A 20,742-nucleotide genomic window follows, 5' to 3' on the forward strand; every position below is an offset into this window, starting at 1 on the left:
TTTAAAAAGATTGAAGGTTAAAGGTGCCCTGGGCTCCAGAGCTACATGCAGACAAGGAGGATGTAAGTGTTTTGATAGTAGCTGGTGATAGCTAAGCATAAGCACAATTTACCTGGGGCTAAATATGCTGATAGTCTTTAACTCTGGGTAAATAGCTTTCCTTAAAGACCATCTCCTGGGTGGATAGAAATGCTGGTCTCAGTGGGGAAGGAGAGAGGCTCCTTGTTTCCTGGGAGCCAGAGGACATTACATTAGATCACAGGAATGATTTTTTATGGCTTTAAAGCATCTGAGTGTATGAAGTACATTAAGTGGTTGGGGTGTACAACACGTACTGCCAGGCTTTGGATCTCATCCAGAGACTTGTGGAACAGCCTAAATACCCCAGCACTGAAATGAGGACACTGAGTTTAGTCTGGATTTCAGGATCAGGTTGGTTAACTGCTCCTCTGATTCCAGCAACACATGTTACAGTTCCGTTTACCCCTTTAGCAGTAATTAGCTCTGACTGTTACACTGTACTCATGTAAGATCTCATTTTCCAGGTATCTGCTAAATGTGTCTGCAGTCTGCTTGTGTTTGCTTTTAGCCCGTGGCATAAAGACCAGAAATGCAGCTTCTAATCCTGCTGTGCTCATTCTCTTTTCTGCAGGGTCGATGTTCAAGGGAAAACTGCAAATATCTTCACCCACCACCACACTTAAAAACGCAGCTGGAGATCAATGGCCGCAATAACCTGATCCAGCAGAAGAACATGGCCATGCTGGCCCAGCAGATGCAGCTGGCCAATGCCATGATGCCTGGAGCCCCTCTGCAGCCCGTGGTAAGTGCTGCAGGCTTCCCCCAGGGCTGGGCTGAGGACAGGCAGCACAGGGAAACCCCACACAGCTCGGGAATGGGAGGGGAATCAGCTGTGCTGAAATGCCCCTCTGGATGTCTTTGTGTGGCTTAATTCTGCCTTGCCTGGAGTAGTATTTTTAATTAATTTCAGTAATCTTGGGTTAATTTAATTTATCTTTCCCAACTTGATTCTCAAAGTTTGGAAAGCGAGTGAAATTTAATTTATCTTTTGCAACTTGATTCTCAAAGTTTGGAAAGTGAATGACCTGCGTGAGATTTTAATTTCCTTTGCACTATCGTGTGCTCCAGGAAACTCCTGGCTTTGAGAAGATGCCTACTGGGTGTTCTCCCTTCCCTCAAGGGAGCTTTCCCAGAGCATTCATTGCTTGCTGGAATTGAGCTTTAGTTCAGGGGGAGTCAGGCTCAGTGTGAGCCCGTGGGGCAGCAGAGCTGGGCTGGCTCTGTGCCCTGATGGGGCTGTGGGACAGGGCTGTCCCCACCTGTGCAGCACATCACAGTGTCCCTGTGAGCTTCAGAGCCCTGCCAGGTGGCTCTGATAACATGCTCTGATTCTGCAGTGGCCAAAAGGCTGCAGGATATTTATATTGCTATAAAATAAGCACAGTAGGAAATAAATGGGGTGATCTTATTTGCTGTGCAGTGGACACACAGGTGTCTGTCTGAGTGTATTGGGCTGAAATCAAACATGCACATCTCTTTAGTTACACACTAACAGACTGGTTCTATTTTAAAGTTCATTTTTACATAGCTGATAGCCCAGTAATGAAAAGTGCAGTTAATTAATAGTGTATTTAAGAGTAATATTTAATTTCCTGTAATATTTGCCAAGTTGTTTTTCATTCACATGAATGAAGAACCATTCATTACAAAAAATTATACCCATTTACACAACTCTCATTCTGTTTTCTCCAGTAATCCCTGCATGTTTTTGTTCATTATTTCCAATGTCTCTTACTTCCAAACAATTCAGTCATTTCCTCAGGAATACAGAAACATGCACTGTTCTCTGCTGTCTGCCTTAAATTGATATGAAACAGAAAGAGTTGTGTGAACTCTGTAGTTGTTTTTCCCTCTAAAAATTAGTTGGGGAGGAAAACCTAAATGCCTTGAGTAACTGCTTTATTTAGATAGTGAAAGACAAACACTCCTGGCTGAATTTTATTTGGCAGTTAGACTGCATTTGGGGGCAGGAGAGTTATTTAATCCTTTCTCCAGTGTAGCAGCTCTGTGTTGGGTTTTCACAGCATTATTTAGGCTTTACACCCAATTATCTTCACACCCACAAGGGCACTTGATTATTTTTTGAAAACATGGAAACAAACAAAAGAAAATCGTATTTGCATGTGCTCTTTCTTTCACTGGTTTAATGTTTTAGTTTAACTAAAGCATCTCCCTGATGCAGTGAGTGTCTGAGTATCTGCATGGGCAGCCTGTTGAGTTCTGTAAAACAGAAGGATTGTGGCTGTGTGAAACCCCAGGAGTTCCTGAGGCAGCTCTGGCTGCACCAGGGTCAGAAAAGCTTTGCCTGAAGTCAAGTGTAGTTGATGCTTTGTCAGGGCCCTCAGATGCGTTTTCCCCGAGAGAGGAAGATGGCCACGTCCCCCTGGTAGCCCCAGAGTCTCTGTGACCCCACAGAGGGTCTGTCATTCCTTATGGCACTGCTGGAATGTGGATCCACCGGGAGTTTGCCCCAGGAGCTGCCCCGTGCCATGGGTGTGCAGGGAAGCTGGAGGAGGGGAACCAGCAGAGGCTGGTGGGGATACCTGTCCCGTATCCTCTGTGCAACAACTGCACAGCGTTCCCTGTGACCCACAAACACAACAGATGGCAGCAGAAACTCACCCCCCTCAGCACAAGGGGGTGGCCAGAGAGTCGTTTTGGTGACAGCAGGGCAAGCACAAACATTAATGTCTCTTTCCCTGTCTCCCATTGCAGCCCATGTTTTCTGTCGCACCGAGCTTGGCCACCAACGCGTCAGCCGCCTTCAACCCCTACCTGGGCCCGGTGTCCCCGGGGCTGGTCCCTGCAGAGATCCTGCCCACGGCCCCCATGCTGGTGACAGGGAACCCCGGGGTGCCCGTCCCCGCCGCCGCTGCCGCCGCTGCACAGAAGCTGATGAGGACAGACAGGCTGGAGGTAGGAGCTGCGTGCTGGAGCTGACTGTCACAAGTGCTATCACTTGTTATGTCTCCTAGATATGAAATACTTTCCTTGTGAAAGCAAATAACTCGGGTTTTGCTTGGGCTGGTAATGTGGTGTCTTTGTGAGGGTAAGAACGAGGAGTGACTGGGTGATTGCACAGTAAGTTCAGGCTGCCACTCTGCTTCTGACCCTCCCTTGCAGAAAGAAACGGGAACATTTAGGAATGGTCATGGCAGCAGCTGTTAGTGTATGCCCAGAAGGCTTTAACACGCTGGGACACAGCCACTGAGCTCTAGGCAGAGGTGCAGAGCTGCAGCTGCTGGGGTGGAGGTGACTCGGCCTCCTGGCTCTGGGCAGAGGGTGCCCACACTCCCCTGCTGGCCTCCCACCCCCGGTTATCACCTTCACTGCAGCCCTGACGAGTGTCGGTGCTCTCGAGCTGCTGCTCTCCCTGCTCCCAATCTTTCTTATCTGAAAGGCCTGACAGTGTTTTCAGCACCTTATCGGTGCTGCTGCAGCCTGGGCGGGGAGCCAGGGACGTGCTGCCAGCTCTGTGAGCTTGGGGCACAGCCTGGAGCATGGAGCACAGCCTGGAGCACAGCCTGAGAGTGTGGAGCACAGCCTGGAGCACAGCCTGGAGCACAGCCTGGAGCATGGAGCACAGCCTGGAGCACAGCCTGGAGCATGGAGCACAGCCTGGAGCATGGAGCACAGCCTGGAGCACAGCCTGGAGCACAGCCTGGAGCATGGAGCACAGCCTGGAGCACAGCCTGGAGCATGGAGCACAGCCTGGAGCACAGCCTGGGAGCATGGAGCACAGCCTGGAGCACAGCCTGAGAGTGTGGAGCACAGCCTGGAGCACAGCCTGAGAGTGTAGATCACAGCCTGGGAGCAGAGCTGTGGACACAGCCTGAGAACACAGATCTCAGCCCATGGGCACAGCCTGAGAGCAGGTGCTTGGCAGCCCTGGCAGGGTCAGGTGGTTAAAAGGCAGTGCTGGGGGAGGCTGAGGTGCCAGGCTGCCCTGCTGTCACCCTGGTGTGACAGTGGCAGTGGGTCTGGTCACTGAGCTCAGGGAGCACGCTGGGAGGAGCAAGAAGGATCTCTGGTTTATGCAGCCTTCTGTATTTGTGACTCTGTTCTTTTTGCCTGTGCATCTGCACTAGCAGGGATTAACTCTCCTTCCCAGGGAATTTAATTCCTTTTCCTTAGCTGCATCCCTGACTGACGAGCTGCTGCTCAGAAGGGCTGAGCTGGGAGGAGTGTGGAGGGTCATCTGGCAGCCAGCACTTCCCGCTGCTACTGTCACTATTCCCAGAGCTCACATCACCACGGGTCACCCTCCTGTGGGATCACATCATTTCCCTTTTTAGAGATGTTTTCCCCGAGGGCAGCGTTCCCCAAAGCACGCTCAGGTTGCAGGGGAGGCAGCCGTGCCCAGCTCTGAGCTGGCACACAGGTGGCTGCTCGGAATCACCCTGGGGTGTTTTTCCCTTGAGGGACTCTGTTTCCCGATGGACACCTGCCAGAGGTGGATTTAAACCAAAATGCAATTAGGTAAATTCATAAATAAATCATCACGGATTTGGAAATGAGTGTGGAGAGGAGGATCCCTGTGGTGGGAACCCTTTGGGTTGTGCTGCCAAGATCAGCTGCTGTGTTTGATGGTGCTTCCAGCCCTGCAGTGCCCGTGGGCTGGTCAGGGTGGGACATGAGGGCTCAAAAGCATCCTGATCATAAGCAGGATGCACCCATTGTCCCCAGGCACCCAGGGCAGCAGGGGCACCCCTTGGTGTGCCCCTCCAGGGCATTCCTGGTGCTGGCTGCAGGCTGTGACTGCTGTGCACGGGGAGCTGATGATGGCTGGGACCTCAGCATGCAGGATTTGGCCATCCAGACACTGCATTCTCTTGGTATTGCTCTTCAGAGAAGTGATGCACTGCTGAGCCAAACTCCTCTGCATGAGAAATGCTAGAGTAGCACTCTCAGGGTCACAATACTGTTTTTCCCTTCTGCAAATCCAGTTTAAGCAGTGAAACATGTAGGTGAGAACATAATTTACAAATGTTTTCCAGTACAGTCATCATCTGATCTGGAGTATCCAAATTTAGTATCCAAACACTAAACAAGCATGTCATTTTTATGAACACAAAGATATTTGAATGCACTTTATAATCTACAGAAATGCAGAGTGGATTTTGGAGATTGTGCATGATCTGGCTATTACCTCCCAGAGGAGCCAGCAGTGTCTACCTGCTCTTCCAGGGAGCTGCAGCTGTGGCATTGCCATTTGTTATGGCATGCTCAGAGCTTTATAAGGCTCCACTCACTCTCCCTTGGAAGGAACTGTCCTGGAGAAAAATAACCACAATGATGTTAGCATCTAATCTTGGAGTATGATTGGTTCTGCTTAGAATTTTAAATATTTATTTTCAAGAGTGATGTCCACTGACAGGAATGAGGTCAGCACACGTTGTGCATACAGACCCAGGCTGTTCCCAGGCTGAAAGCTCTCAGTAGGCACACCTGGGGTTTTCAGGGATGCAGGCAGGCTGTTGGGCAGTGCTGTGTCTGCTCAAATAATGTGAGCCTTGGTAAAGTGAGGTTGGTGACTGCTGCTGGCAGTGGGATTGCTTTCATCTGGATTTCATACCAACAGCATGCAGGTGTTGGGTGTCCAGTGCTTTCAGCCACTCCTGTAAGGAATCTACATCTCAGGATGGAAATGTCATGGCTTGAGGCTTTTCCACAGCTTTCCTCACACTCCTCCCCTGCAGGAAAGATCTTGAACAAAGTGTGGCTCTTCAGTGAACTAGAAAAGATGCAAGAAGGAGGGGGGAATTGAGAGGGAAAGGAATTGCCTAACACTTTATCAAAAACAGCTGTTTCTGTTGGAATGCAATCATTTTCTATTAGAAGTGTTCCAAAGTCAGGAGTGACCACAGCCAAGCTGCTGTTTCTTGTTTGCTTCTTACGTGCCATGTTTTGCCAGAAAGAAGAAACTTGGTAGTTCTTGGGGCTGGTCAGCTCTGGGTGATCAGGACTGCTGTGCTGGCTGCCATGTGCCACTGCAGGGGGCTGGACCAGGGAAGGGATCTGGCTGCAGGATTACCTGGCAGGCCTGTGGTTATTTTCCAGCCCAGGAATTTGCCTGAGGTGTTTGTGGTGCCCTGCAGAATCTGTCCAGGAGGGCAGGGGATGGGCATATGAGGGGCTGGGCCTGGCTCGTGTGGCTGCAGTGCAAATACACCCCCAAAAGCCTGTAAACAGCATCATGCAGGAGTGACCCTGGACAAATGTTTCCACACCCAGCCTGGTCCTGGTCCTGGTCCTGGTCCTGGTCCTGGTCCTGGTCCTGGTCCTGGTCCTGCAGGGGATCAGTTCATAACCACAGAGGATGGGCAGGTGGCGCTGGCCACAAGGGTTAAACAGCAGCCACAGGACTGGTGTGAAGGGAAACCAAACCACCACCAAGCCTGGGTTGCTGCAGGGATCAGAGCCAAGGTCCTGGAGGAAATACTGATGATTCAAGCTCACAGGCACCCACCTTGAACAGGAAATTCCATCCACTAAAGGGTTTTATTTTTATGCAGCCCCGGTTGCTTTTGTCCCTTTGTTTCCTATGGCTTTTGGAAAACCAGAGTGCTGAGTGTGTTTTATTGGCAGTTTGGGGAGAACTGACCATGACAGGAGCCCACATTAGTCTGTCAGACACAGGGTGTGCAGGGGGGCAGGTATCTGTCATCACACTGGTGACACTGCTGTGTCACCAAGGCCCGGGGCTCTGTGTGGGCTCGGGGACACTGCAGGGACTGTCACCCAGGCAGCTGCAGTGTCAGAGCCCTGCAGCTCCATCTGGCTGCTGGTATGTGAATGGGAGCAGGGGCTTCTCGTGCTATTCCTCTCCTCCTGGCTGCTCAGGGTGATGGTGGAGCAGCACAGGGGCTGTGATACCACCTTGGGCCCTGGGTTGCTGTCTCCTGGCAGGCACCTGGATGGTGGGGGCACACAGACACAGAGTACCCGCCCGGTGGGGCTCCCTGGGGGCGACCAAATACCATCCACTCACTTTCATGAGCACATGGAGCCTGGCCAGATCACAGCAGGGCATGGCTGAGCACCTCGGGGTGCCTGGGTGGTGCCTGAGAGCAGCCACAGCACATTTCAGGCGACAGAAACAGCCCCATGGGCAGCTAAGTGGGGGCCAGCATGACACCTGCTGTGTGCTTGGCTCTGATCACAGTGGGTTTTCATGCTCCTTGGCATCAGAAGTGGCTCTGGAGAAGCCAGCCTCTGCTGGAGGTCCCTGAGCCCTCCATCCCACTGCAGTGCACAGCCTGGGCCAGGCCCCCTTCCTCATGGTGCTCTCATGGCAGGCTTTCAGCAAGCTTGTCTCTGCTCTGAGCCGTGCCTGCAGCACTCCTCACCAAATCTAAAAGTGACTTTCTTTTCCTGGTGTCACAGGTGTGTCGAGAGTACCAGCGTGGGAACTGCAACAGGGGGGAGAACGACTGCCGGTTCGCTCACCCCGCCGACAGCGCCATGATCGACACCAACGACAACACGGTCACCGTCTGCATGGATTACATCAAAGGGAGGTGCTCCCGGGAAAAGTGCAAATATTTTCACCCTCCTGCACACCTGCAAGCCAAGATCAAGGCTGCCCAGTACCAGGTTAACCAAGCTGCAGCTGCCCAAGCAGCAGCGACTGCAGCTGCCATGGTGAGTGTGGGAGCGCTTCTGGACTTAGATGTGCATTGAGGAGAGGCAATGGTGGATGTGTGTCTGTCCTCGCTGAGGAGGGTGTGTGTGCCTGGGGACCCCGGTCACTACACGGTGCAGTGAGCTTTCTCAGCATGTGGTGCCAGATCTGCTCTGAAGTAGTTCCAGACCATTGAGGTGTTTGACTAATTTTGCCTGCTGATGTACGGAGTACCTTGTGTGTACCTCGGTGTGTACATGTGTGTGTGTCTGTACGTGTGGGCTCCTCGTGTCCCTGGTTGGCTGTGTGTCTGTGTGTGGGCAGAGGTGTCTCTGTCCAGCTGCACAGTTAGGTAATCTGTGTTTAGTTTCTGTAGCCTGTGTTTGTAGAGGTGTAGTTTGAAGTGGATCTGACCGTGTTCCTGCTGTCCCCGTCCCGTGTCCCCGAGGGCTGGCAGTGGCTTGTCCTCCGTAGCTGTAGCAGCCAGGTGTGGGCCCAGTGAGGAGCTGGTTTGGTGGCGAGGCGAGGGCAGCACTGGGGGGCTGTGGTGGCAGAGGGTCCTGCCTGTGCTGAGCCCGTGGGTGTGGGAAGCAGAGCACAGGGGGGCGGCGGGGCCAGGCGGTGCCCGCGGGCTCCCGGCGGGGTCCGGCAGGGCTGGGGGCCGGTTCTGCCCGGCCCTGAGCCCACTGCCCACCCTGCTGGGGGCACCCCCTGCTGCCCCGCTGCCCCGCCCCTCGGGCCCGTGCATGCCTAGTCTTGTTACCGTTGTACACGGCATCCGGTGATTTGTTTTTATTTGTTTTTTCTCACCTCCCCAAATGCACTGCTGCCCCCATGACGCACCTCTGCTTGCTGTTTATGTTAATGCGCTTGACCCCACTGGCCATTGCCATCATGTGCTCGCTGCCTGCTAATTAAGACTCAGTCGGCTGTCAAATCACTGAAGCGACCCCTCGAGGCAACCTTTGACCTGGTACTATGACCTTTCACCTTTTAGCTTGGCATGTAGCTGTATCTTAGAGTCGAGTTTGGGGTTAATGTGTAGAAACGTCCCGGTTTCCCTCCCCGCGTCCCCGGCAAAGGGCGTGCGGGCGGCCAGGCTGGGCTGGGTGCCCTCCCCGCAGCCGCCCCCGCACCCTGCCAGCCCCTTCCCGTCCCTGTCCCCATCCCGTGTCCCCTGGTGTCCCTCCCGGGTGCCGGCCAGGGGCGTTGGCATGGCTTGGCGGCGCGGAGGCGGCCGGGCCGGCATGCAGCGCGCTCTGCATGCCCGGGCAGCGCTGGGGGACCGAGCGGGGTGTCACCGCGGCCCCGGACGGTGACGATTAACATGGCTTCTACCTGTGATCCTCATGGAGCTAGCAGTGCTGCCTGCCCCAGGGCCCGGCTCCGGGCCAGCCCCAGCTTTCCTGTGCTGTGGTACTGATGCCGGTGCCCGTCGCGGCCGTCCCGCCGCTCCCTGTGCCGCTCCGGTGGTCGGCAGACGGCGCTCCCTGGAAAGCTGTTCCCTCGCCTTTTATTTGGTAGTTCAGTCTGCTATGCCGCTTGCTTGCTCATGGAGAAACATGGTGCTGCCTGGTTGTTTTGCCTTCTACTGATTTTTCTTTTTTTTCCTTTTTTCTCTCTCCTTTTCTCCTCCCTTCCCTCCCTCCCATCCTCCTCCATACCTCACCCACCCCCTCCCTTTTTATTTTTTTTTTTTCTTTTTGTTACTGGACTTTATTTTTATCCCCATCCACCATTCAGGGAATTCCTCAAGCTGTACTTCCCCCCTTACCAAAGAGGCCTGCGCTTGAAAAAACCAATGGTGCCACCGCAGTCTTTAACACTGGTATCTTCCAATACCAGCAAGCTCTTGCCAACATGCAGTTACAGCAGCATACAGCCTTTCTCCCACCAGGTAAGTGCTTCACTGGCAGCTTTTCAGGGGAGGCAGAGGGGGGACTGTGGGACGAGCACAGTAGGAGGCAGCTGTTGGTGGCTGGTGGCAGAGGTGGTGTGTGCTGGAGGTGATGGGTGCCAGGCACAGGCAGCTCCTCCAGCCGTGGTACAGCAGTCCCCCATGTCCCTGGGTACAGGAGGGGCTGCCTGTGGGGGCACTGGCTTCTCTCTGCTCCTCGCAGAAGCTGGGTGGGTGTTTTCCAGTCTAACACAAAATCAGCATCACGCTCTGTCACCCCAAATCAGAATTTGAAATCTCCTCTCTCGTTCCTCTTTCCCTGGATTAACTGCTCTTCCTTCCACATCCCTCAGCTGTTGTGCTTGTTTCCCTGTAAGACCCCCTGGCCTTGGCAGTGGTGGCTCTGAGTCACACACACAGAGGGGTTTTTTAATGAGGTTTTAATGAGGTGCAGTGATTCCAGGCAGCACAGGCAGTTTCACAGGTGAAATCACAAACCTACACAAGAAGTCACAGTTTGGGCATCAACCACTGATGTCTCAGGGCTGGTCTTGGGCTGAGTAAAGCCAAGTGCTTGTTCTCAGCCGAGATCTCTACACTTGTCCTGGTGCAATTGCTGAAGAGTTGATGCCTGTACTGTGTACCAAGCAGAAATCCCTTCACAGGACTAGTGATGGGACATAAAGTGCTGGTTCTGCTGATGGCACTGTGTGAGAAATGATCTCTGGTACGTCCCTGGAGCATCTGCCCTTAGTTACACAGCTGAGGTAGTTTGTTACACCTGAGCCCACACTAAAGCAGCACCATCATTCCAGGAGCTGGTAGATCTGCACTCAGAAATGGGAAGGAGTCTCTGAGGACATCCCTTCATAAGCAAACTGGGAAAGGAAAAAAAATACAGCCAAACAGTCTTTACCCAAAAATTTAAAGAATTTTATCCTAAACATCTTCAGCAAGTATGTTCCCAGGAGATCAGTATAATGCCCTTTACTATTCTGTCTTGGTCGGGCATACAACCAACATGTGTACTTTAAATGGCACAAAAATCAGTTTCTTGATCTAGTGCATTTTAATAATGCAAAAATGCATTGCAGCCACTGAAATGTATCAGTAAATGTTGCAAAGCTTGCTGGAGTCAATAGCAAGATGGGCCCTAGCCCATTTAATAGGCCTTAGCCCTATTAAAATCCATATAAAATGCATATGGTGCCACAGAGTGGTTTGGGTTGGGAAGGACCTTAAAGACCACCTCATTGCAAACCCTCTGCATGGGGAAACACCTTCCAATAGACCAGGTTGCTCAGAGCCTCATCCAGATAGACTCAGAATCCTCCCTATGAATGTTAAACAATTCACAGATCTCTTTTGGCACAGCATAACCAGTGCAGTCTGTAAAGTGCAATTTCCTGGCTTCCATGAAAGCAGCAAGGGGCTGGATGGTTTCTGGAAATGCTGGAGCTGCCTCTGTGTTTCCCTTTTGAACTCATGAGCTGGGCTTGTGGTTAATGTGTGCCAGACTCCATTTGCACCTCGTCACAGACTGGGGTCTTTCCCATCAGCTCTTGACACATCTTACCTCAGCTCTTCCTCCAGCAGATCCACACTGAAACCTCCATGAGCTTGGCAGTGGTTCATGAGCTTCATTAGACCTTTCCTGACCACTGAAGTTTAGTATTTGTTACACAATTAAAATCAGGGAGTTTTTAGCTTGAGCTATTATAAATTCTCTCTTTATATTTTTCAGATAGCGGCAGTTTGAGCTTTCCAGTAATCCAGTACTTTCCAAAAAGTTTGAAAAATGCCTTTAGCACCTTGCCCTTTTTAGTTTCTCCCACTTCAAATAAACTGGGATCAGTTCCTGTTTGGCACAGTCACCTGGAAACAGAGTTTCTCCATCTGTCCCTGCGGAGCCACGAAGAGCACAGAGCGTGGGTGCCCCCAGCTCCAGGGCCACGGAGCAGGGCCAGGGCAGCTCAGATGGATCTGAATTAAAGTCACATTTTTCAGGTTCAGGCTCAGTTGTGTTCCTAGTTGCTCCAGGCAGAGAATGCAGGAGGGCAGGACACCTGCAGAACCTACACAGGGTGGGTGTGCTCAGGGCTGGTCCCCTGTGGGCAGATCTGGGCAGGACCCTCCTCTCTGCAGGGCACCCCACTCCTCATGTTATATCGATACCCACTGGTATTCCAGGGAGCCTCAGACACCTCCTCTGAATTGTCAGGCATTGTTCTGGCTGGCTGTGTGCCAGGGATGTGGAGCACATCCAGGGAACATCCATGCCTGGGAGTGGACACTGCCCTCCAGCACGCCTTAAGTGATTAAATGTTCTTCAGACATTCCTGTCACCTCTCTCAAGTGAAGCTCCCTCTGTGCACAGCTGCCCTTGAGGTGTCCCTGAAACCTTGGCTGCTGGAGCTGTCCCCAGGCTGAGAGGGGAGTTTAGGGGTGTTGCAAGAAAGGACCAGGAACATTTGTGCTGTGGAAAGAAGGGGAGTTAGTTTGCTGAGTCAGAGGCTCTGCAGCCTTGGTGGTGTCCATGGCCTGGTTTGGTCCCTGGTCCTGCCTGCCACCTCAGCACACCTCAGCACAGGTGGGTGACCCTCCTGCTGTCAGTGTGCAGAGCTCCAGGTGCTCAGGTTTTACCTGCTCCATGTCCTGGCTGGAGGGTGCTCCTGTGGGCAGCTGGGTGCCATCCTGTCCCTGCCTGTGCCCACCCTGTGCCTCAGCTCCCCGTCTCCTCAGGAGTGCCAGGGCAGCTCTTCTGCCCCAGGTGTGTCCCCGGGTGACCAGAGTGTCCTCCAGCAGTGAGATCCCCCAGAGGAAGGGCTCAGGTTGGCAGGATGTTCCCAGGAGTTGGTGTTGTGGTGCAGCTGGAACAGGCAGGATTGAACCCAGCAGTGAGGAAAGGCTGCAGCACCTCTGCACCGTGTTAACCCATTGTGTGTTTGTTCAATTACTGCAGCTTCAGCACCGGAGACCCCCTTGTTCCTGGCAGGGACTCAGTGCCCAGAGGCTTTCCTAAAGCACTTTCCTCCCTGGGGCTGCTGGGCCTGTGCAAAACCACTGCTCTCCCCCAAAATATTGGGGAGGGAAAGGTCACACCCCAGTGCTCACCTCCACAGGAGTGCTTGTGCTGTCTGGAGTGTTGTTTTTAATTGGGCTTTAGTATATTGGGCAGAAAAATAGACTGAGGGGAATAATACAAGGGAGAAAAGAGAAAAAAATAATGAGAACAACAGTAAAACTAGAATATTCATAAAAATATCTTTATTGTTCTGCAGAAATAATCTGGTTGTGAAGTTTATGGTCAGTTACGTCAGAACATCCTCAAATTAAAATCCTGCCTTGTGCCAAACAGCCAGGGAACATTGAAAGTGCATATTCATTATTCATGTGTTCTTATTAGTCACTCAAAGCTTCTGAAGTCAAGCTGAATGTTAAGATCATAGCAAAAATAATTTTTATTACTGATAAGAGGGTCATACAGCATATTTTCTGTGTTTGGGTGTTATGCCACCCCAGCAAGAGTTCTACTTTCTGCCTCATGTTCATTTGCTTAAATTCCCTTTCAAAAACTGTGTGCACTGGTCATAATGTTAATGATGATCATTCAGGCTGAAATTGGGAGCGTTTAAACTGCAAAGCTTTGCAGGGATATTTCAGAATCGTTGTAAATCCCCAGCTCATGTGCAGCCTGTAGAGACACTGGTGCCTGGGGTGATGGTGCAGCTCTGATGGAGGGTGCTCAGCCATGCAAACACTTCTGCAGAGACACAGCTCAGAGCTGCTTCTCTGCACCCCCAGTAACCCACTGAGAGCCTAGGAGAGGGACCAAGAAAGCACTTTTGCTTACTATTTGTACTTTTTAGCCAAATGCTGCTCCAGTTTTTAATCTTGCAAATGATCCCATTGGCTTCAGCCCTGGTTTGTGCCTGGGGAGGTCAGGAGAGGCACCTTCCTTTACCCTTTCTTTGTGGGTGTTCTCAGTCTCTTCCCTGACACAGAGGAGTAATTAGGAAACGTGATGATGCCCTTGCTTTTGTTGCCTCACAGATACAGCAGTGATAGAGAATAACCTTGGCCCCAGCAGTGATTAAACTGGTCAACTTCTTCCCTGCCCAGTTATAAATGTTCCTGAGGCTGTGCATCTCCTCCAGTGCTTGGCAGGGCTGGAGCCATTCCCTGTCCCAGCGCAGTCCAGGGATGTCAGGGAGGCAGCATTTCCTGCTGGGATGTGTTTCCATTTCCACTGCAACCTCACTCCCACATTTCACAGCTTATTTCAGTTTCTGCTGTGTCAGTCATCATTAACAGTGTTAATAAATGTCATTTGTTAAATTAAAAAGTAAGTAGTTTATTCAAAATGGATATTCTGGAAGATCACTATATGTTTAGCATCTTAGAAGCAAAACTAGAAGATTGTGAGATCAGTCTGGTGGAAGGGATTTTGCTGTGTAATGTGAAGAGAATTGCCAACTTGGTGATGCTTAAAAATTATGCCAGAATGAGCCTAAAAACACCTTCCTGCTCCTGGCTCTGGTCGTAGGGCAGAACTCTCCAGGTGCTTTGTTGTTGTGTGGTCTGAAGGGATTTGGGGTTGTGAGCCCAGGCACCAGCAGCTTAAAATACATCTTAAAATGTGGAACAAGAGGGTGAAGAGGTGCTGTGAGGGAGGGGAGGAGAGGGAGAGGAAGAGTGAAAGGGAGAGGAGAGGGAAAGGGAGAGGAGAGTGAAAGGAGAGGAGAGCTCTGTCACTCCCACTGTCCATCTGCCTGGACAGGTCCTGCTGGCCTCACTCTGGGCACTGCAGGCTCCAGGCAGGCTGAGTTTGAAGTATCTCTTTTGGTCTGAGAAGAGCAGGGAAAGGACCATGGCAAGGCTTGTGTGAAAAGGCAGCAAGGCTTCAGGAGCTGTGAGTTAGAGCTGGGGAAGGTTTTCCTGGCTGTGCTCTGGGGCCAGCACAGTCCCAGCTCCATCCTCTGCCCCGTCCCTGAGGCCTCGTTCTAACGGATCACTGTGCTATTGTATGGTTTGATTGTGCTGACAGTTACGTGCCACTGTGCCCATAATAACAATTTTTCTTCTTTGTTCAAATGAAATTTCTAATTACACGTGTGATGGGTTGTTTTAATTCTTTTCCCTTTCCAAATCCACCTTCCTGTTGCAATGCATGATGAGCAGGCTCAATATTGTGCATGACACCCGCTACAAGTGTTGGTAGGTGCCAGCTTTGTTTCTTGATTATCTTAAACCTGTGGTGCAGCTCACAGACCCTCAAAATCCACTGCTAGATTTAATGTACAGCCCCTGTGCCAGTCCATCTCCCCGAGCCTCCTGCACTAACACCTGTCAATTAAATGGGATTGTTTTATTTAATTGACATGGACACTAGACGTTAATTTTTGTACAGCAGTTTTTAATTGCACATTGTTCCTTGGTGGATTTTGACTGGACTATGAGTTCCAGTGTTTAGAAACTATCTTGTGTTAACTAAAGACTGTATCTTACCATAGCCACGTTAGCTGCATTCTGTCCTTCTACAAGATTAATTTCCGTTAGCAGTAAATATTTGGGTTGAATTTTTTAAAAGGCAAAAAAAATTGTAAATATAAGGGCGTTGAAAAAAAAAACAAACCTCTCCTATTGTTTTTCATATTGAAACAGTTAAGCTTGTTTGTGTGGATTTTCTTGATTTGATGGTAACAAGCATTTTCCCCTTTTTTTTTTTTTTTTTTTCTCCCATCTGCCTCCCCTCCCTCCCGGAATGTTGTCCTGCTTTGCACTGTGGTTGCATGTCACTGCTGGCAATGATGTCTCGGGCTTTTCGCTGTGGTAAAACCATGCTCAATGACCCTCCCACGTGTCGCTCTGGTCCCATACTGCTCCACTCTTCTGTATGTTTGCTTATTTGATTTTCCTTCCGAAAGTTCCCATGGTGCACGGTGCTACGCCAGCCACTGTGTCTGCAGCAACAACATCTGCCACAAGTGTTCCCTTCGCTGCAACAGCCACAGCCAACCAGGTTTGCTAATTTACAGCTTTGTTCCTTACAGACGACTCGAAATCGGTGCTTTAATGAGCATGGGGGTTTGGATCTGACCTCTTGTTGGCCTACACATTCTCTCAGAGGGCTGCAGCACGGCTTAATCAGCCCTCAGCCGTGCTCCAAAGGTGCTGCAGTTCCATTTCTGATGCTAAAAATAATTGACAGTAGAGTTTCTGACTCAGTCTTGACATTTATGGGCCACGCTGCTTGTTTCTGCTCTCAGGGATGCAAAGAGCGAGGGATAATACACAAAGCCATGATTTATTTCAGTTTCTGTGGAGCCAACAGCTCCTTTCAGTGCAGAACTCAGGGAAAGCCAGGGGAGCCTTTGTGCAGAGGGGTTGCAGGTTCCTACAGTCTGAGTTTAGCAGTCCAAACATGTTCTGACTCTCCTCTTCCAAGCATAAAACAAAGTGCTGTGAGCATGGGCCACACAGAAACTTCCTTGAAACCTTTGTTCCAGCCTAGTGATTCTCTTTGGAATGGCCCATTGCTTCAAACAGAGCTCAGTTAAGAAAATTCCCATTGGAGTCTGGGTTTGTTTCTCTATAGCCACCCCAGTCATTGCCGTGTTTGGATGTATTTCAGGAAAATGAGAGTAATGCTTTACCACCTAAGTGATTAGAAGGGCTCCCAGGAAAGGCAGAACCAGTGCTCTAAAGATGAGTCCCTGGGCCAGAGGAGGGGCTGGAGCTGCACCTGAGCACAGGACTGTCAGAAGGGCAGATTCCTGTACAACACCTGGCTGAAAGTGCAACAATAAAAACGTTTTTAAAGAGCCTCCTGTTCCTCTTCTAAAAGCAAATTATTTTTTCGAGATTTACTGGGCAGTTAGTTGTCCCTGCCATGGAGTGTCAGTTCTGGTCTGATATGCAGGTCTTGCTTCCAGCTCAGTGGGATCACATATGTGCCCCTGAGGAAAGGGAACTCCAGGTTCTCCTCAGCCTTGTGCAGGTGTGCTCCTGTGTGTGGGACGAGCTGTGCAGGGAAATGTCAGTGTTATGGCAGGGCAGGCTTCCCTAATGCACTCAGCTCCTGCCTCAGGACACCCAGAGCTGCAGAGTGAGCCCAGGGCCTTTGGCTATGAGCCTTTGCACCTTTCCCTGTTGAGCACTACCACGTTGTGCTGCCCCAGCTGTACGTCCCTCGTTAACCTGTCTGCTTCCTCATCTCTCAAAAATACAATTCCCAAGTGGCATCATTGCAGTGACACCTAGGCGTGCACAGCCCGAGCTCCAAAGGGACCTGGACATTGTAGAATCCCAAAAACAACCCAGGTTAGTCTGCTCAGCAGCCAGCACGTTCTTCTCTTGAGAAATGTTTGCTGAATGAACAGCTCACTCAGGGCTTTAGACTTGGCCTAAGAATTGGTGTTTTGAAAAGCTGGTTCGTAGGCAGGGGTACCATACATGTCACCACAGCTGGCAACCTCCTGTGTGCCCAAAGTCTCTTAATATTGCAGTTTATTGCACCTGACAGTTACTTTCAGTGTGTCTCTGTGTCCTGTGCATGTCCTCAGGGTTGTGAGGACAAGACAAGCCACAGAAAAAATCATTATTTTTAAAATCATTTCTCTGTTAGTCACCACACACTTCCCAGGTAGATCACAGGGAAAACCTGCTGCTGTAGAATCTGGTCATTTCATGCCTTTCCTCCCCAGAGCCTCATAACACACTTAGTGCAGTTCTGCAGCCAAACCTCCACATATACATATATAGCCATATATGTATATGCCACGTGAGCAATGCTGAAGGTATTTAATGCCCCCCAATGCCGTGTGCCTGCATGCCAAAGGCTAAAGGTCTGGCCCTTCACCTTCCTGGGCTGGGGCTGAAGGTCCTTGGTCTGCTCGCCAGCACTGCCCCTGATGCTGCTCCAGTCGGGTGCCACAGCCTGTCCTGCAGCAGTAGGAAAACATGGTATGAGAAGCTTCATTCTGCTCCAAGCCCATTTCTGTGGAGTTGGCAATGCTGTGGTGTGTGAGCTGCCAGGGGAGGAGAGGGCACACGGGTGGAAAAACAACAGCAGGACCTGCCAGTGAGTTAGTTGAGAAGAAACCCCCCTCCCTGTTCTCTTTACTGGGCAGATTCACAGGCCAGCCTTGGTGCCCAGCAGGTAAAAAAGGCTCTTTCCAAGTGCCACAGCCCTTTGGGATTGTGCAAACCCAGGTTGTGTCTTGGCCCCAGCAGAGTTCCCTGTGCCTGGGCACATCTGCTGCCCTGGGAGCTGCAGGGCTGCAGTGCCACTGTGACTGACACCAGTGCAGTGTCACCTGTCAGTGTCACTGCTGGCACCTGGCTCCAGGGGAATCCTGGAGTTTTAAACGGCCACCTGGGCTGGTGGGCACTTGAGGGAGCCACGAGCTCAGTCCTGTTTGTGCAGCTGAACTTTTGGGAGTAGTTTCCTGCTTGGGGAGGCTTTGCTTGCCGGCTGCTCCGCGGGGCTGTGGGGAGGGCAGAGCTCTTCTCACACAGGGGTTTTCACCAGCCATGAAAATTAAGCTCAGGGCATCATAGGTTTGGCATTCAAAACCCAGGACAGTGACAGCAGTGAACACTTGACAAAATCACACTGAAACAAGGCCACTGTAGAATTCATCATCTGAGACGCTGAAAGCACAGAATTTTGTGTAGGCCAACAAAAAGGGCTATTTTCAATTACTGCACTGCATGACTTGTAGATGTTAACTTCTCCTATTTCCTGAACAACCAATAATACTTATTTATATTTGTCCAGTAGTACTTAACCCAGTGTTTTCCAGTTGTAAGTCGCTATTGTAGCACTTCAGTCGACTTTAACTTATAGTTACAATATAGAATCCACCAACTGACAGCTGATCCTCCCTTTCCCAGACTGATGTTCTGTAGCAAATGCTGTGCCTCTGGGTGGGCTCACTGCACGTGTCACTCACTGTTTACATTTCTTACCTGCAGATACCCATAATATCTGCCGAACATCTGACTAGCCACAAGTATGTTACACAGATGTAGACTTTTGGTCATCAAACAGTAAGTTCCCAATGTGTTGTTGCTGTATTTTTATTTTTTTTTACTCTCATGTGTGTAATTTGTTGCTGTGCGGGACAGAATGTTTTTATTTTCTTTCCAAGAAAACCAGTGAGTTCTGGGGGCGGAGGCTCTGACCCCTCTGAGGGGGCTCCTGTGGCCACATTTTCTGTGTTAGTTTGTACATGCCCACCCAGCAAAATCAGGGTTCACAGAGGTTTTTTTCTCTCTGACCCGAGCTGAGGGGCAGATTGAGGGGAAGGATGATTCCATCAGGTTCTCTTCAGAAAGAATGGCTTTTAAACCTTAAAATTTGGAACCCCAGCATTTCCTGGGTTTGGAAACTCATAATTCTCCTGTAGTTGTGAGATTCCACCCCATCCCATCCCATCCCAGGATGGCTCCTCCTTTGTGCTACCTTCCTCTCTCCTGTGCTCTATTTCTGTCATGTTTTTACTGAATTCCTTGGCCATAATGGAATTATTTCTGAGGGTGAGGATTGACCCTTTGGCCACAGTGGGTTTGTAATCACAGCTGCCCCTTTCAGCTGAGCATAAACATTGTTAAACTGCTGGAGTGGTGCAGGGAGGGTGAATTGCTGAAGGTGGGATGGGATAGGATTGGGATGGGATGGATGGATGGATGGATGGATGGATGGATGGATGGATGGAGGGATGGATGGATGGATGGAGTGGCTCAGGTGGGATGGGATGCTTCTGCTGCTGGAGAGTTCCTGCAGGGACACAGCCCCTGTAAAGCTGGGGCTGGTCTGGCAGTGAGCCCTGGCAGTGCCCAGAACAGCCTGTGCTCTCCCTTCCCTCCCCAGATGGTATCGAGGCGAAGAGGCCGGATTTGGGAGGGAAGAGGCCGAGCTCATTAGCCATAGTGTATGTAAATACTGTCCAGCAGCACTGGGAACCCCTCAGCAGTGACATCACACATTGCATGTTAACGAGATGAAGCGAGACCGTGGGACTCCACTGCACACTGTTGCCTATCTACTTTGTACATTGAATAATTGATATTTGTGCTGAGGTGATCTTGTTGTCTAAGCCTGCAGCATCTTCTGCCTTTCCCCTCCCCGGAAAGGCCGACGGTGCTGGAAACAGAAATCTATTATGTATTGGTACGTCTGTAGACCAAGATATAATTTTTTAAAGTAAGTTTATTTCTTTCAAGGTTTACAAATAACAAAGGTGCACCTTGTATTTAAAATTGCCATTATAGACGAGAGCGTGCATGCACAGTAATTTTTGTTTAAGAGTAATATTTTTAATGTAATAGATTGTAAGAAATGAGAAGAGAGGAATCTGACAGAGATGAATGTGCCAAGCAAAACCACAACTGTGTATATTTTAAAGCACATCAATGGCTTTAAGTACCACGTTGTTAAGGATTCTCATGAAGTGCCATAGACTGTACATCCATCAGAGTATTATTTCCGCAGTGTTATTTTCAGAACCACGTTTTCACTGACTTGATGAGTACTGATCAGTCAAAGGGCACCGTTCTGTTTCAAACCAAAGCTGTCTCAGAAATGGCCAATTGCTCCTCACAGCCAGTGGGCAGCACCAGAGAGATGCTCCAGCTGTGCACAACAACCCTTACGGACAATATTACCTGTCAACTCTCCCAAGGCGTTGTGTTGTCGTATTTATGCATATTTACTGTATGAGGTGAGCTGCGAAAGGGAAGAGCCATTTCTGAGACACAGTAACAAATGTTTGAGGAACTTCTTTTTGCTCTATTTATAGCCTCTGTCGCCAGTCACAAGGACTATAAATGTTTTGCAGAGATGGGTTTCACTTTAATTCATCAAGTCCCGCGCCCGCGGTGACTCTAAACAAAGACGCAGAAGCACTGACAGCAGATGCATGACAAACCAAAATAGGACAAATGAGACGTTAATTAGTGTAGAAATCGGGTGGGTTAATACTCGGGTGAGTTTTATATGTGATTTTATTTTATTTTTTTTTTTGGTTCAGATTAACTGCTTATAGCCTTAGAAAGCCTTTACAAAATAAAAAAAAAAAAAAAAACAAAAAACAAAAAACAAACAAATAGATGTGCATTCAAGTTTTAAGAATGG

At 50.1% G+C, this 20,742-nt stretch overlaps 1 protein-coding gene across 11 annotated transcripts in view; it reads left to right on the forward strand.

Moving 5' to 3' along the window:
* MBNL1 (muscleblind like splicing regulator 1) overlaps positions 1-20,714 on the forward strand; it is a 65,345-nt gene extending 44,631 nt beyond the window's left edge. For 6 of the 11 annotated variants that reach the window (XM_083868492.1, XM_083868494.1, XM_083868495.1 and 3 more), the window contains 9 exons: positions 653-823; positions 2,797-2,997; positions 7,468-7,725; positions 8,625-8,678; positions 9,449-9,602; positions 14,784-14,819; positions 15,530-15,624; positions 18,582-18,656; positions 19,480-20,714. In XM_083868492.1, the coding sequence (XP_083724618.1) occupies positions 755-823; positions 2,797-2,997; positions 7,468-7,725; positions 8,625-8,678; positions 9,449-9,602; positions 14,784-14,819; positions 15,530-15,624; positions 18,582-18,638 (924 nt within the window). In that variant the 5' untranslated portion in view covers positions 653-754 and the 3' untranslated portion in view covers positions 18,639-18,656; positions 19,480-20,714. The remainder of the gene's footprint in view (positions 1-652; positions 824-2,796; positions 2,998-7,467; positions 7,726-8,624; positions 8,679-9,448; positions 9,603-14,783; positions 14,820-15,529; positions 15,625-18,581; positions 18,657-19,479) is intronic. The other 5 variants (XM_083868497.1, XM_083868498.1, XM_083868500.1 and 2 more) reach the window with 5 other exon arrangements.
* Positions 20,715-20,742: the final 28 nt, after the last annotated feature.

Source organism: Zosterops lateralis, assembly GCF_965231275.1.
Source record: "Zosterops lateralis genome assembly, chromosome: 10".
NCBI lineage: Eukaryota > Metazoa > Chordata > Aves > Passeriformes > Zosteropidae > Zosterops > Zosterops lateralis.